The 15,769-nt window shown below is 40.7% G+C and overlaps 1 protein-coding gene across 1 annotated transcript in view; it reads left to right on the top strand.

Moving 5' to 3' along the window:
* Positions 1-15,520, top strand: part of anapc1 (anaphase promoting complex subunit 1) — a 51,437-nt gene extending 35,917 nt beyond the window's left edge. The window contains exons 43-52 of the mRNA XM_069658336.1: positions 1,300-1,386; positions 2,907-3,024; positions 5,046-5,123; positions 5,247-5,314; positions 5,465-5,603; positions 6,158-6,244; positions 8,953-9,048; positions 9,161-9,350; positions 10,446-10,577; positions 14,967-15,520. Of these exons, the coding sequence (XP_069514437.1) occupies positions 1,300-1,386; positions 2,907-3,024; positions 5,046-5,123; positions 5,247-5,314; positions 5,465-5,603; positions 6,158-6,244; positions 8,953-9,048; positions 9,161-9,350; positions 10,446-10,577; positions 14,967-15,103 (1,132 nt within the window). The 3' untranslated portion in view covers positions 15,104-15,520. The remainder of the gene's footprint in view (positions 1-1,299; positions 1,387-2,906; positions 3,025-5,045; positions 5,124-5,246; positions 5,315-5,464; positions 5,604-6,157; positions 6,245-8,952; positions 9,049-9,160; positions 9,351-10,445; positions 10,578-14,966) is intronic.
* Positions 15,521-15,769: the final 249 nt, after the last annotated feature.

Genomic DNA, 15,769 nt, shown 5'->3' on the forward strand with positions numbered 1-15,769 from the left:
AGACAATAACAAGCAAATACGGTACTTTTTAAAATATAGAGGCTGCATTCAAATAAGCTTGATTGTGGTTCCTTGTAAAATTACTATTACTCCAGAAAAAATCAGCTTCCTAACAATTTTCCATCAATTAACAATTAACTTCAGTTCTGCTCTTGGGAACTCTGACCCTGACGTGTGGAACCACTTGAATTATAAGAAATAAAATCATAGTGAAACACACGGATTAAAGAGACTTTCATTTGAAGTTTACCTTCTTCCTATCTGACAACGTGTCGCAGAATACTTTCTTTAAGAGCAGTATCTGTTACCTCATTTATTTTTCACTCCTCCAGGTTTCAGACATGCCTGTTAATCTGGACCAGGTTTGCTCTAAAATCTGTCTGTGTATTTCCACCTAACACACTGAGTCTCTATTTTAGGTGGACTGAATTGTAAACTTGTGGGAAGGCATGTTATGTTCAGTGTGGTTGAGGCTCTTTATAAAGCCGCTTAACGTGCCCCAAGCAGCCATTTAATTGTCATCTCTTACCTAAGCTGACCTTTAGTACTTTCACAAGTAACCTCCCAACTACAAGCACCCTCTCTTGTCTGACCCAGCTTTATTATAAGAACACCATTAGTCAAAGTATGCACTTAACTGCCAACTATTATGTTTAAGAGGCCTTGTCCTGGCCTGAGATGACGTAAACTAGACAACAAAACACACCTGGTTTCACTAAGAAAGAAGACACAGAAAAACACGTTCTTAAAAAAGCTTTTTCAGATCATGAAGACTTTTTAAAATGTATTCTCTCATACCCATAACTGTGTGTATACTGTATACGAGGGCATGTTGCAATCTTTTGATTATGACTGTTACAACAAGTAGGCAATTACAGTGCACATTTGCTGTTGCTAGTGGCTACTGGTGAGGGATTAAAAGGTTTGCCGTGTTTTATGTGGATGTCTGATGAGTGCTGATGGTAAATGTAGTCAGCTAAAATCCTCACTGAACTAAAGCTGGCTTCTCCTGACTGTGGAGCCGTGTTGGCAGTGCCTACATGTACCACGACACATTCCTCTCCCTTTTTGGCTCGAATAAATACAGATGAATATTTCTGGTCAGCCAAAACACTGTAAAATGTATTCTCATTCAGAGCACCATCTTCATTCTTATTATGGGATGCTATTTTCAATGTTTATTGCAAATTTTTGTAGCTAGATCTGAAATCCAAGTTGAAATATCCTGTAACTCCTTCAGGCTTTAAGACACATCTTACTTACTTCTAATTTTTGATGTTTGCTGTTGTCCCACATCAGGTACACCCTGAGCACCTCCAATTCAGCCATCGCTGCCTTGCTTTGTGCCCTGTACCCACACTTCCCTGCTCACAGCACGGACAACCGGTAAGAGACACACAAACACACACACACACACTATGATACTCTTAAACTTTTTCTGCTGGTCCGTGTGCTCCCTCCAGGCCTCTGACACTGTGCTGCCAAATATTGATTGTGAGTGAATTAGGGCTGCACCTAACACCTTTTAATCGATTAATCTAACAACTAATTTATCGATTATTCTAAAGATAATTTTTTTAAATGAATTTTCATTTAGTCTCCAATTTCCAGGTCACATAATAAATAATAATAAACTATTTGTCAGATGCCTGATCAGAAAAATACTGGACCTCAAATTCAAAAGGATCGCTATGACGCGTAGACAAATTTTATGTCAAAGCAATCCTTTTCCTGAACTGGAAAATCAGTATTTTTACGTAAGTACTTAAAATGAGCAGGGTGAGGTAATTAAAAAAAAACATTGATTGATTTATGTCAAAAAAAACATAAATCAACTGTTTTTGAGAAGGTACTACAGAGGCCTACTTCTTACCTTCCCCTCTATTAAAAGATCGAGTTTGAGTTTTTCCCAACTGGACCTGAATGCATCACTCCTCTCCTCTCCTTGTAACTTGTGTCGTGACGTGCGTATAGAGTGAGTGGTCGAGCAAGGACGAGAGGGAGAGAGAGAGAGAGAGAAAGAGAGGGCGCGGCAGAGTGACGGTAAATACGAGTTGAGCAGAGATGAAGAGCTTATATTTAACATCGTACCGGGGCGTCATTCAAAACCTTTGAGGCTCAAGCCAGCGCTCCCTGAACGTGCCGCCTTAGGAGACCACCAGCAATGAGTGACGATATCTGTTTCTGCACGCCATAACTTTACTGAGCTCCAGCCCGTAACTCAGCCCTCTTGTTTTTGCAACACATCAGCGCATATTATACGAATTATGTTGACGAGTCGCCCCAGCCCCAGAGTGAAAAGAGACATCACTTTTTTACCTCAAACTAGGGCCGTTCATGATGTGTGTTTTGCAGTTCATCTGAGTAGCGACTCCACTTTAGATGCAGGATTTTCCCACTTTATATGCATTTTAAATCAATATTTTTGAGCTCATTTGAAACAGGACATCTTTTATTTGGATCTAACAGTTTGTGAAAAATGTTTCAGAACATCCCAAAGTCAATACTCAATCCTTTCATAGTTTCACATTGTGAAAATGATTTACAAGCACTTGATGTTAAAACTTCATTAGCAACCACTAAAACTGTACTATTTCTGGCTTCTCCCTACAGCAGGTAATCACAGACACATGTGTGGATTTAAAACTGGCTGATTTGATTTAAAAGCTTCTGAACTTCTGAACCGTATACAAAGCACAAAACCTCCCTGTCTCCCTGCTGCTTGTATCAGGAGTAATCCAACATGTTGAACATGTCAGACTTTTGACAAATTTGGATTGAAACCAGTGATTCTTTTTTGCTACTTTGATAATTAATAGATTAATTTAAATTTCAAATACTGTATATTTCTGGTTCATGTTTCTGTGAATAAAAGCTCCGTGTTGAAGTTGCTCTTATTGCTGCAGCTACCACCTGCAGGCCCTGCGGCACCTGGCCGTGCTGGCTGCCGAGCCGCGCCTGCTGGTCCCCGTGGACGTGGACTCCCTGAAGCCCTGCTACGCCCTCTTAGAGGTCACATACAAGGTAAGTTCTGAGCCAGCCTGACCAGGCTCGATGACAACAGTGAATGAAGAAGAAGCTCCCATTGCTCATAAGCTGCTCTACCTCTCAAGCAGTGCAACACTGCTTTAGTATAAACTTTGATATGTAGAATGTTGACTCACACTGACGTGTAAAACAACCAGGACGACAGGACTGTTTCTACTTTCCTGTTCCATAGCATGCACTTCCTCCCTCTCTCTCGTTCTAGCTTTCACAAGTACGAGTAAATTTGCACTTCCTCTTAAGAAGCAGTGTTACATGCAAACACGCACATGTGCTAACACCAAGTCTTATGTGCGTTTGCTGGTTTCAGTTCATTGCGGGCAGCGCAGCCGTCACATCTACCTTTCTGCAGCGTTACTGCCGTCAGCTGGACGACTTCCTCGTTCTCACAGTTCTTCACACTTACTTACACCATTCACTCAAAGCCAGCCCTCAAATTCACCCTTTCACCCAAGTTTATATTTACCACCTCCTACATCATCATATACACAACCTCCTTTTTTAAAGAGAAAAATAGGCACTATGGCCCAATGCAGCTCTGACTCCTGTTTTAGCTCCTTTATTCACCTTTTTACTTTGTAGTCCCTCTACTAGTAACTGAAACCAACAATCTTAATCCTACCTTAATTTATTGAAGGCTATAAAAATGTTTTATGAACATAATTTTAGGCTGAATTGAGGTTTTGGCGCGTCATGGTTCAATCCACAGCGGCTCAGACGGAGTGTCTCCATTCATTTAAAAACACTGTTAAGTCGTTTGGATCATGTGTGCTCACGTGAAGCAGGAAGCACACGTTCACTGGCTGCTGCTCCTGACGCCCCACTTTCATTTTTAGACACACTTTTTACACAGGGAAAAAAAACAACCATTATAAAGTCTAATGAAAATGACATGCTTCGAGAATAACTGTACATGTTTTTCTACTGTTCTATTTTTACTCTACGCTATTATTTCCTTCCAGTCTATCTTGGGTGCTCCAGCATTTTCAAACATGTACATTAGGCAGCCATCGTTGCGATAGTTATGTCTACACAGGTGCTGTAAATAGCTTTTGAATTACAGGAACAGCTATGTCTAAATCCTCCTCTGAGAGGTTTGGTTGCTGCTCTGTATGGATGTGGCAAGTGTAGAAGTCGTACTTTGTTCTGCAGCAGTCTGCGGCCTGGAAGCATTTGTTTCAGCCATTGTTTGAAGTTGAAACAGAAATGATTTGTTTCTCAGAAATGATCAGGAATAAGAATATTGTGGCTATAGGCTCAAGCAGAAGAAGTGACCTAAATAATAATGGTAAAGATGAGAGGTGTTGGGAGGAAAGGTGTTAGACCGCGATAAAAAAAAAAGCTGATAAAATCAGGTAAAATCTAGTTTATAGATTTTAAATGAGCAATACCTCAGTTTCCTGCCAAAACGGAGGCACCAAACCACAAAATACTTCAAGTATTAAGGTCATAACACAGAGTGCGACGTGTCAAAACAAACACCCAATTTTCCAATGAGTGCCCTTCACACCGCCGTCTATGTGTGTCAGTTGGGGTTGATGTGCGTCAACATATCAACTACACAGCGACAACTTTCTCATGTCTTCTGTGGACCACAGCCTCAAACCATGGAAAGCTTTGCAATGCAGCTGAGGTGTGTTGTAGCATCTGCATGTGCTTGGTTTTTTTTGGAGAGATGACATGAAAAATATGAATGAATATGAAATTTCAATGAAAGTATTTGTAAAGTCCCAGTCAGGCACATATCTTGAAGCTCCTAGTATTTCAGTATTTCCATGCAGGATGGTTGAAGGTTAAAGTCAGAGGTCGTTGTCCACAGGGACGACCACCTCAGACAGCGTACCTCTCTTCAATTTAATTCACAGCAGGAAGCTCCGTTTGACACCGTGAGAATCATCCATCTTTTTGCCTACAACTTAACCCCCGACGAATAAAACATTGCATACGTGACTGTTTGTTTCGTTGTGTGTTTTTAAAGAGGGCATTTCTCGTTGTTTCAGGAGTCCAAGTGGTACGAGGAGACGACAGTAGAGCTGATGGCTCCCACCATGCTGCCTGAGCTGCACCTTCTCAAACGGGTAAAGCTTAAGGACACTGCACAGAACATTAACATAATCTATACCTTCTTCCAACCTAATACAATATTAACACCCTAATATCTTTATCCTGATATTTTTCTAACTTCTGTTTATTTTTCACAGGTGAAGGTGAAGGGTCCTCGATACTGGGAGCTGTCCGTGGACCTCAGCAAAGAAACACAGCATCTAAAGTGAGTCTAGAGGATCATTTCTGTGAAGGGAATTTAAATGAAACCATTAAATACAGATGGATTAGTGGAATCCACAGGGAAGCTCTGATCCCATCCATGTATTGATTTGGTTTTGATTTAAAGGAAAATCTCTCGTTATATTTCCCTCAGGTCCATCCTGTCCAGAGACGGGGTGTTGTATGTAAAACTGCGGGCCGGACAGCTGCCCTACAAAGACGACCCTCAAGGCTGGAAGAGCCTGCTGGCCTCCACCGTCAACCATCGCAACTCTGGAGTCAGAGCTTTCAAGGTGAGTGCATAGAGACGTCACACATCCATCTCCAGAAGTTTACTACTGAACATACAGACCGGCTAAAAAGTTTTAATTTTCTTTTTTGCCCTAATTTGTCTTTTATAAAAATTTCTACAGACAGTAAAGTACTTAAATGGTAGACAATAGTAAGAAGCAGGGGAATACGTTAATAAGAAATACGTCAGCCCCTCTAACAGGCTACAAATTGGAATTGAATTGACCTCCTCCCCAGTGGCTGGCTATGACCAGGCTTGGCAGGTTGTCACTGCAGGCTCTGCAGGCAGCTGTTTGGTTGACAGGCTATTACTGGTCACCTGATGGCCTCAGTGTATGCTGTCAATACACCTGCAGGTCTGAAGGGAAAAAATGACACAAAACACTCACATTATTTCTTCCACGTCCTCCCCTAAATATTTTGTCATCTTCTCATCCCCTCCTCATCCCCCTTACCCTCTCTTTTGAATTTCTTTTATCTCCTTCCCCCTTTTTTCTCCTCTTCCTTTGCGTGTTGGTTCATGTAAATAATTTTCCAATTTCCTGTGTTTCTGCAGCCTGAAGCCATCTCTACATTCACCTCAGAGCCTGCTTTGGTCTCCTTCGCAGAGTTCTTCTGTAAAACATCTGATGGAATGAAACACGTGAGTTTAACACGCAGAAATGAGACATAGGTGCAGATCTTTTTCATCATCATCAAAGCACAGTGAATGATTGATTTTGATCTGTCATTGTGTACTTCCTCAGAAGTTATATAAACGACAGATTGTGTTGCACATTTAATCAAATCTCAAGTAAGCTAGAGAAGCAAGCTTACGCTAGAGTTGTCAGTTCAGTTACCTCTCACTTAATACAGGCAAATAGTTGGTTTAACTTTTCTCAATGAATAATCTCTACTAAAGGACTACCATGTTTTTATTTAGTGTAAAACTCCATGTGGTTCCCAGCTTCGTAACAGCTGGTGCTCCTTGCTCATGGTTCTTCTTCTTTCTAGAACAGCCTGGATTATTTTAAGGTGTAATACAGACAGGACAGTGAGTTTGAGAGAAGCCATGTACTTTGTAGCTCATTTAAAGTGTAATATGACAGCCTTCGGTCCTACTGTCTAAACAAACATTAACAAACCAGGAAGGAGTCCAGTTTGTAGCACCTGCTCTGACTTTAATATTGGAAAGCCCCAAAAAGCTAATTCAAAGTTTAATTGGAGCAACGACATACTGAGCTCTAAATCACACTATTTTTCAGTTAGTGTGGTTGATGTGGTTATAAATGGAAAAAAAACTCTGTGCTCTTATGAAACTCTGCTCTTCCACTTTCTTCCAGCTCCTTTAGATACTGAAAACAGAAACAACGAAACAACAAAAATGAGCATATTTACATTCAGCCGGCAAAGAATGAGCATATTTACATGCATCCCTGTTGATGTCGTATATCCTGAATTAGGCTTCACCAAGATATCCTGTTTATAAGCATCCTCAGGCTGATCTCGTCACAAGTATGAGAGAAAAGGAGTTCGTGTGCCTCAACTCACCTGGCTAAAGTCACAATCATCATCACAACAATTATATCAAAGCTTTAAAAATGTATGTTTTTTTTTAGTTAAGGAAATCTTTAGCTTTCCTGAAAAACATTAAAACATTAAATGGTAAATGGACTGTACTTATATAGCGCTTTTCTAGTCTTTGTGACCACTCAAAGCTGCTTTTACACCACATATCACATTCACCCATTCACACACACATTCACACACTGATGGCAAAGGCTGCTACGTGAAGTGCCCAACTGTCAATCAGTTATCACATTCAGACCCGTTGGCTATGCCACCAGGAGCAATTCGGGGTTCAGCGTCTTGCCCAAGGACACTTCGACATGTAGCCTGAGGGAGCTGGGGATCGAACCTTCCGATTGAAAGACGGCCGACTCTACCACTGAGCCACAGCCGCTCATTAAAGTGCCGTGCTAAATGGTTTCATAAGCAACCACATTTTTTAACGTAACCCCACAAATTCAGACAAGCAGGAAGAGCAAAGAGAAACCACAAATACAAATATTTCTAACACCAGATGTTGACAACTGTCGCACATTTGGCAGAAACGTGTCCACGTTTGATCCGACCGCTCAAAATAATCATACTTTTAAAAAAAAAGAGAAAAACACTTTAGTGCTTTTTAATGTCAAGAGCATTCACTACGTTCATGTGCGTTTAATCTGCTTATTAATCACTTGACTCCTATTTTCTGAGTGAAGAGTCGGCTTCACCACCGATTCATGTTAACCAGAGGTCACTGGTTTCAGTCTGCACAGTGAGAAGGAGGAAAATTAGTCATTTTGTAACGCAACGTTCTGTAATTTAATTTAACAACATGCTAATTTTGATCCTTGAATTGAATTAACTTTTCACTTTGCAGGTCATTTGAAAGTCATTGTTTTGTGTAAATTCATTTGCTGTTATCTTTTTATGTGTAAGTATCAAACAACAGAATATTAACCCTCTGCTCACCTCAGAGCAAAGAATGGTTTATTTTGCTTTAATGTAAATGTCTCATCGTTTCTACATGATGGTATTTGCTCAAGGAGAAATGCAAAATGTTTTCAAATGACTAAACTTAACCAACACTCAATTACAGTAAAATATAGGCGTGAATCTGAAAAAGAAAAATGTATCATGAGCAAAGAACTTGGATTGTAACTAGGGATAGACCGCTTATCGGCCAGACCGATATTCGGCATTTTGACGCATATCGGCATCGGCTTTTTTATTTTATTTATTTATTTATTTATTTATTTATTTATTTTTAATCTGACGGCCGATAAGAGTTCATTTCTTTGCAAATTTTATTTAACTTTATTTTATTTACTTTATAAAACTTCAGGAAGTTATTTGTTTAAATGTTCAGTTAACTTTATAAGACATGCTGCTGACCCTGGGAACTCCCTGCGCTTTTTGTTTGTTTGTTTAATAAACATATGCTTAAAGGCATTTAAACAAAGTTAAGTGTTGGAGTTTGTATTATTCAAAGTTTTGACGCCAATATTTTCACTTTTACTGCAAATGAATATCGGCTCCAAATATCGGTTATCGGCCTCCTTGACTACTAATAATTGGTATCGGTATCGGCTCTAAAAAAACCATATCGGTCTATCTCTAATTGTAACAAACTAAAACAACATGAAAATTGTTGAAATCAAATCACTTAAATAGCAAAACCTTTTCTGCTAAACAAACCTCAGTATACATTTGAAAGTTTTGCTCTGTCATACAACCATCTACATGTTGTTAAGTGTGTTGTTTTGAAAAGACTATATGTCTTATTTGTGGCAACCTGTCACTCTGTCTGTGTTGTGTCTGCAGAGAGAGGACACTCTAGCCTTGTTCTCGGCCATGCTGTATGAATGTGTGACGCAGGAATGTCCAGAGATGCTGCCCACGTACATCGCTATTGAGCAGGTAATTGTTTCTCCTGACATCATCTCTTTTTTTTTAAGCCACCGGCAGAGATTAAAATCCATTCTTCAAATATAAAGGTATGTTAACTCGTGTTGTTTCCGTTGTCTCTCAGACGGTGGGTGCTCTGCGTCGAGGCGACCTGCAGCAGACCTTCCCCCTGTGGCAGATGCGTCTGGTGGTGGAGCTGTGGGACAGAAGGGTGCTGCTGGGTCCCGCAAACTGTCACGACGCCCTGCTCACCTCCGAGTTTCTACCCGTGATGAAGAACATGGTGGATGTAGCGCTGGACAGCTGGCTGAGAGGTGAGGAGAAGAGGAGAGTGTGTGTGAGGAAGAAAGTAGATCAGTTGTAGTTTGAGTCTTTTATCAAGTAGAAATATGTACGTTTGTGTGGCTACAGCTGCACAAATAGTTTTATTTTGTTGTAATGTAGCATAAACAACATGATCACATACAATACACCTTTTTAATGTTGTCTGAATAATAACAGTGCTTGAACTCTGACCCCTCTTCTCCATATTCCTTTGCACATTTTGAGGTATCGCTTCAGGAAAGCTGTAAAGAAATTCAATTACACTTCCTCAATTGTGCTAAAAGTTTTTTTTAAGGTCACTTGAGGTGTTTTTTTATCCCCTAAGGTTAAAAAGGAGCGGATGACTTGAATGGGATACGGAAACTCCTTTGCCAAATAAGTTATGACTTTGCAAACATGTAACCCGCATGACTGATCTGCTGATCGTTGCTGCATGCTTTAGAATCCGTTCCCACGCCGCTCACACCAGCTGATATAAGAGAATTACAAATATGATAAAGAAGAACAACATCTAACATGTTTCATTTTACCAAGAATACATGAGACAAACTGATCCATGTTTCATCTTGTTGTTCTGTGCAGGGTTTAGCACAATACGGTCATCATTTAGAAGCTTAACAGATGGTGTATACACTCCCAACAAACACACATTCCATTACTGACATGCACGCACACACACACTGACACACACACACACACACACACACACACACACAGTCATAAATGCACACTGAGAGGCGTGGGAAACAGGTGAAGTGGTTGGACGACACTGTGATCCTGTAAACACCTCCAACATACCTTCACTTTCATGTTTTATGAAGCCTCCCGGCTCTGGATGACATTTCAAAATAAAACCAAACTAACTTGACCTCAATCATCAGGAATGTTGCTGTTCTCTGGAGCTCTCCCATGAATGAAAAATGCTTCCAGATAAATCTTTGTTATTTTTATGAATCTTGTTTCTACAGCTCCCCTCTCAGTGCCTTTATTCTTTCTCAAAGAGCATTGCTGCTGTGGGTTTGCACATGAAGGACAGCTGATGATACAATAATCCTTGTTTGCTTTGTGTGTATTTTCTCTTTCAGATCACAGCTCAGTGCTGAGGTCCTACATGAGGGGCGAGGCCCTTCCTAAGGACACCCAGTCTATATTGTTGGCCTCCTTCTTGGTGTACCGCTCCATCCCCTGCCTCAGGAACACAGACAGACAGCTGGAGGGTAACAAACACTTAACTTGAAAACATCACCTGTGTACACTTTATATTTGCATGTAGACATTCAGTATGCTGTTTGTACACTCAGCTTTAGTTTAAAAGCAATTTTGAGACATTTGAACGATGGCTGCACAATAAATCACAATTTAATTGTTATTGCAAAAAGCACATCTCACAAAGTCTGAACTTATCGCAATGAATAAGAACAATGATTTGACGTTAACAAGCCATGCTATCATACTTGGCATGTGTACATTTTGCCTGTTGGATGCTTTTACACCATTTTGATGCAACAGATGAAGCCTAAGCTAGCTATCAGCAACTGTCAGATTAATTGGTGTCAATTCAGTGGTGAAAAAAACAAACCTTTTTAGGTTCAGGAGCAGGGTTTCCTTAAGAAAAAAATCTGTGCCGGTCCACGTGTCCTGGAAGCTTTCAATGTTCCGGACAAATGGGTGAAATTCTCGTCAAATATTATCTGCATTTATCTAGCTTAAAAACAAGTGATATGAAGGTAATATCCAGGGCGTAGAATTGGGTAGGGAAATTACTGAACTGTCCCGACAATAATTTTGTCCAAATTTGAATATATGATACGCTTAACTGTTGCACTTTCAACCTGCGGAGGAGTCATCACTCTTTCACTGTAAACAGGGACTCCCGTCTACAGTTCAGTTCATACACTTCACTAAACTGAAATTTATAGAGCGGAACAACATGCCCATATGCATGCGCACTCTCTCTCTCCCTGAGGGAGCGCAGTTCGTTATACATACTAATATTAATTTATATCCAGTACTCTGCAAACGTTTTAGGCAGGTGTGAAAAAATGCTGTAAACTAAGAATGCTTTCAACAGTGGAAGTGTTAATAGTTTATTTTCATCAATTAACAAAATGCAGTGAATGAACAGAAGAAAAATCTAAATCAATATTTGGTGCGACCACCGTTTGCCTTCAAAACAGCATCGATTCTTCTCGGTACACTTGCACACAGTTCTTGAAGGAACTCGGCTGATAGGTTGTCCCAAACATCTTAGAGAACTAACCACAGATCTTCTGTGGATGTCGGCTTCCTCAAATCCTTCTGTCTCTTCATGTGATCCCGGAGAGACTCCATGATGTTAAGATCAAGGCTCTGTGGGGGCCATACCATCACTTCGAGGACTTCTTGTTCTCCTTAACGCTGAAGATAGTTCTGAATGACATTGGCTGTATGTTTGGGGTCGTTGTCCTGCTGCAGAATACATTTGGGACCGATCACAGGCCTCCCTGATGGTATTGCATGATGGATAAGTATCTGCCTGTATTTCTCAGCATTGAGGACACCATTAATCCTGACCAAATCTCAAACTCCATATGCAGAAATGCAGCCCCAAACTTGCAAGGAACCTCCACCATGCTTCACTGTTGCCTACAGACACTCATTATTGTAGCGCTGTCCAGCCCTTCGGTGAACTGCCTTCTGCTACAGCCAAATATTTCACATTTTGACTCATCAGTCAGAGCAACTGCTGCTAGTTCCTATGTTACCGTGCATAGTTGAGCCGCTTGGCCTTGTTTCCATGTCGGAGGCTTTTTGGCTGCAGCTCTTCCATGAAGACCACTTCTGGCCAGACTTCACCGGACAGTAGATAGGTGTGCCTGCGTCCCACTGGTTTCTGCCAGTTCTCAGCTCACTGCTGGACATCTTCCGATTTCAAAGGGAAATAAGCTTGATGTGTTTTTCATCTGCTGCACTAAGTTTCCTTGGCCGACCACTGCGTCTACGATCCTCACCGCTGCCTGTTTCTTTGTGCTTCTTCAAAAGAGCTTGAACAGCACATCTTGAAACCCCAGTCTGCTTTGAAATCTTTGTCTGGGAGAGACCTTGCTGATGCAGTATAACTACCTTGTGTCTTGTTGCTGTGCTCAGTCTTGCCATGGTGTATGACCTGTGACATGAAACTGCCTTCCACAACCTCACCTTGGCAGCAGAGTTTGGCTGTTCCTCACCAAGTCTTGCGCTGAAATCTTGCGTGAGACCGTAGTTGTTGCAGGAAGAAGGAGAGCGGAGTGAATCATAGAAATCAGATAAATCTTCAGCCATGACAATCTTTGATCTGAGCAACGCTTTCTGTACTCGAACACAACAAACGGCACTTCTCCCTCTTCGTCTTTGATTTCTCTCACTCCTCTCTCCTTCTTCCTGCAACAACTACGGTCTCGCGCAAGATTTCAGCGTGTGACTTCTCCGTGAGCGAGACTTGGTTACAGACAACAACAGAGAGCATAAGGTAAAGTAGCATGGCTGCCACAGTGTTGTCAGACACTTATTACTGTGTAACGATCTGAGCCTGTCAGTAGCAAAAACAAGCGCTTTTAGTGGCTGTATATTGGCGTGTGCGCGGTACCCCGTTTAGTTACATTGTATCTCATGTGAAATCATTAGCACCTGTTTGGTATAACTGGTTGATCATACACCTGAATATAATCCTACAAAATCCCTGACTTTGTTCAACTGTACCTGTAAGAATTGATGCTGGTTTGAAGCAAAGGGTACTAACACCAAATATTGATTTGATTTAGATTTTTCTTTTGTTCGCTCACTTATCATTTTGTAAATTGATAAAAATAAACTATTATTATTTATATTTTTCAAAGCATTCTTAGTTTACAGCATTTTTTGAACTTTTGAACAGTACGGTATATTAATCGGGATATATTTCACTGAAATCCCCGATGAGGACTTTGCAGGCTGTGGATAAATTCAAGCCTCAATAGCCGCGGTGCGCTGTCATCACAGCGCTGACATCACAGCGCTGACATCTTGTGCACTTGTGGCATCGATGAGAGGGGCGGTTGCTGGTGCTGCTGAGTCGTCCTCGCCGGTAATTCCTTTGCCAGAATGACCAACAATGGTTCTGATGGCTGGTTATGCGTATTCCTGAAGTGCTGAGGGGCGGAGTTATAATGAATCAGTGATATTTTTTTGGTTTTAAATATATTATTTTCACCGGCGGGGTTTACTATGTCGGACTGCAACAGATTTTACTGGTTAAAAAAAGGCAATTACTGGATAACGGAAATGCTGTTCAAGAGGGACGTGTTGCAAACACAGGTACTGTGTAAAACGTGCAGAACAGCAGATAGACATAGAATTTAGAGTTATAGCCAATATGTACTCTTTAATATTTGTATTGCTGTATTGGACAATGTAATCACACTTCAGAGTTTTCTCATATCGTGCAGGCCTAATTTGTACTTTACTTGAGTAGATCCTTTTATGATACTTAAAACTTAGACTCCACCAGGTATTGTTCCATTCACTGCTCTGTTTATGTGGCAGTTTTGTTACTTTCCAGATTAAGATTATACTCCTGAGCTCCTGAAAAAAATAAGAGGACGCTGCAAAAAATATGTTTCTCTGGTTCTTCTATTTATAGGTTTGTGTTTGTGTGACTTTTTTTTTTTGTAAACAACATTTCTCCCTACTTCCAAATCAAATATTCTCATTGAGGTCTTTTATTTACAGAAAGTCACAACAACATGTTTAAACAACAGAATACTAATGTTTGAGTTCACAAAGAACCTGGTTTTTAATTGCAGCTTTCATGCATCTTGGCATGTTCTCCACCAGTCTTTCACATTGCTGCTGGGTGACGTTAGGCCACTCTTGACGCAGCTCAGCTTTGTTCAATGTCTTGTGACCATCCGTCATCCTCTTGATCACATTCAGGATGTTTTCATTGGGGTTCAGATCTGGCTTGGGCCGGCCATGACACATAGAGAGAGATGCTGATTCAAGGAAACTTTGGAGTGGTGTCTTAATTTTTTCCAGAGCTGTTTATAAAAACCACGTTAAACTTCTTATATCAAATACATTTAGCATTATTTATCAATAAATAGGTTACGTCCACTGTAAGACATTTTAATGAAAACATAATACATCTATGTGCACCTGAAAATGTGAAGCAAATTACCTTTCATGTATCCTTGGTATGCTTGTGCTGATTTCAACAAATACTACAAACGAAGTAAAAAGCGGTATCAGACATTTGTTTGTTTGGATGACGAAGATCTGTTATTGAAAGTAGGGTGACAGCGCAATGAGTCATAAAACCAAATCAAGAAGTGAAAGCGAGTCTGCTTGATTGATGTTATTTTCTGCCTGTATACAGCAGCTTTTAGCTAAATTATACGCTTAGAAATGGAAACATATTTTAGTGGACGTTTTCCTTTGAGGCTCAAAGAGCAAAAGAAAAAAACTTTGTCTTTTTCATCTTTTGACCCCCCAGATTTGTCTTATGTTGAAAGCCCCATCCAAACATGATGTTTATACAGAACTGCAAAAGAAAATACCTCTTATGACAGAGAAAATGACCTCACCTGAAGCCTTATCCTCTCTCCCTGCAGGCTGCAGCTCACTCGGGGAGTTACTGGCGCGTAGCAGCCGGTTGGGCATCCCGCTCAGAGACCTGCTGCGGCTGGTTCCCGTCCTGCTGGGCTCCGGAGCTCAGACGCTGCAGGGCTTCTCTCTGCAGGCCTTCTGATCCTGATGCTCAGTATAAGTCATCTGGCAGGTAACCTCTCAGAGATGCAGTTGTCATGTTACCAATGCGAGCGCAGGTAACGCCTGCCTGTGAGAAGAACTGTTGGAGAATACAGACTTTTGTTTCCTTCTCAGCCACTTGAACATGGATTAACTCGTGTAAGAGCTTTGTAATATAATATTTCTATTTAGTTTTTTTACTGCATAAATAAAGTTTGGCTGCAGTAGTGTTGCAGTACATCCATAACGGGGACTATTTTAAAGGAAACCACTTTTACCGACTTTTCTCTACCGTAAGGACACAAAGGACGAGTCGGCACACGATGAAAGGATTTGGCTTTAGTTGTTCCCCTCAGTGCTGCCTGTGAACGCTCAGGCCACTGTGTTGTGAGGATCAGAAGACAAAGGCAACACAATAAACCAGAAAAGTAACTAAACACTGAATGAATACTGTGTTTTATTCTCTAAATGTTTCAAAGTTTGTCTTTATTATTTTCTCCTCACGTGTTTCTCGGGTATTTTATATTCCGATGTACAGTAGATACACGAGAAAAACCACCACAAAAAGACACAACTTGACTAAATGAGATGCAAAATGACCACAAACATATCTTCAGAATCTTGCTGTATCAGATCAAGACGGTCTAATCCCAAGGCTACTTGATTA

This window comes from Semicossyphus pulcher, unplaced genomic scaffold (genome assembly GCF_022749685.1).
Source record: "Semicossyphus pulcher isolate SPU_LCO1_2020_fin unplaced genomic scaffold, fSemPul1.0.p SCAF_12, whole genome shotgun sequence".
Classification (NCBI taxonomy): domain Eukaryota; kingdom Metazoa; phylum Chordata; class Actinopteri; order Labriformes; family Labridae; genus Semicossyphus; species Semicossyphus pulcher.